Source organism: Austrofundulus limnaeus, unplaced genomic scaffold, assembly GCF_001266775.1.
Source record: "Austrofundulus limnaeus strain Quisiro unplaced genomic scaffold, Austrofundulus_limnaeus-1.0 Scaffold553, whole genome shotgun sequence".
In the NCBI taxonomy this organism is placed as follows: domain Eukaryota; kingdom Metazoa; phylum Chordata; class Actinopteri; order Cyprinodontiformes; family Rivulidae; genus Austrofundulus; species Austrofundulus limnaeus.
This window is the reverse complement of record NW_013952955.1, coordinates 154,281-155,313: the sequence shown is the minus strand read 5'-3', so window position 1 is coordinate 155,313 and position 1,033 is coordinate 154,281. Positions and strand designations below refer to the sequence as shown.

General features: G+C 39.1%; 1 protein-coding gene across 1 annotated transcript in view; it reads right to left on the bottom strand.

Annotated features, from left to right (window-relative positions):
* psmd2 (proteasome 26S subunit ubiquitin receptor, non-ATPase 2) overlaps positions 1 to 1,033 on the bottom strand; it is a 45,666-nt gene that overhangs the window by 10,455 nt on the left and 34,178 nt on the right. The window contains exon 17 of the mRNA XM_014026427.1: positions 321 to 489. Within this exon, the coding sequence (XP_013881881.1) occupies positions 321 to 489 (169 nt within the window). The remainder of the gene's footprint in view (positions 1 to 320; positions 490 to 1,033) is intronic.

The window sequence follows — 1,033 nt, the reverse complement described above, 5'->3', positions numbered from 1 at the left end:
CGTGACATGTTCGTACGAACCCTTTGTACGAACAAAAGTAAGAGAAATTTAGGATAAGAATACGAACATGTTCTTGCATGAGGCCCATTGTTTGGCAGGCAGATATTAAAGCAAAAATGCTGGGTTTGATAAAGATTACAGTTCTCTGCAAAAAAAAATGCTCTAAAAATTACATTATCTTTACTTTTTATGATAATTTTCTACCGCGATATATACCGTTACCGTGAAGGGGTACAGTTTATACCGTGATATGAATTTGAGGTCATACCACCCAGCCCTAGCAGCAGGTATGAAGTCTATATCTTAATGCTGACACTCACCACTGCCCACCATTCCCATGGCAAAGATGGAGTTGTGAGACACTTCAGGGTCGGCATCGTGGGAAAACTTGCTGAGGGTGTCCAAAATGTTAAGACGAGGGTTGGACACGGAAATGAGAGCCAGGGCCAGGGGTACGGCTCGCCTCAGGGTGGGCTCACCGTAACGGAGCTGCACAAACCAAAACAGTGCAAATAAGAGGGAGACAAAAAATAAACATCTGAAACCAAGACTAAGAAAATGTAATGAATGTTTCTTTCTACACAAGATAACAAAAACAAATGATTTTGTATCTTAGCATAATAACATATATAAATAAAATAGGAAAGAGCAAAACCAGGATTTTAAGATTCAAGTAGTTTAATTGTTAATGTTTTGCAATGTGCAAAACATACAGAGAATTGAAATTGCGTTACTCTCTTACCCAGTTACAACATTAAACAAGTACAACACAAAAAATAACAGGAAATAGAGGGAACTTCAGTAGTGCAAAAATAAAGATCTTCATACAAGAAAAAGTTCAATATTGTAATAAGTAAAGTGAAGGATGCATATGAGTGTAACAGTGATGTGTGCATGTAATTCTCAGAGATGAGGGAGGTGGGTGGGGGTGGGGGAGGGTATGGCGGTAGTACATTATGTGCAAAAGTCACGCACTTGCAAAATTTCCAGTACTGAATCAAACGGAGCAGGGTTAGTGTGCTCAAGTACAGTG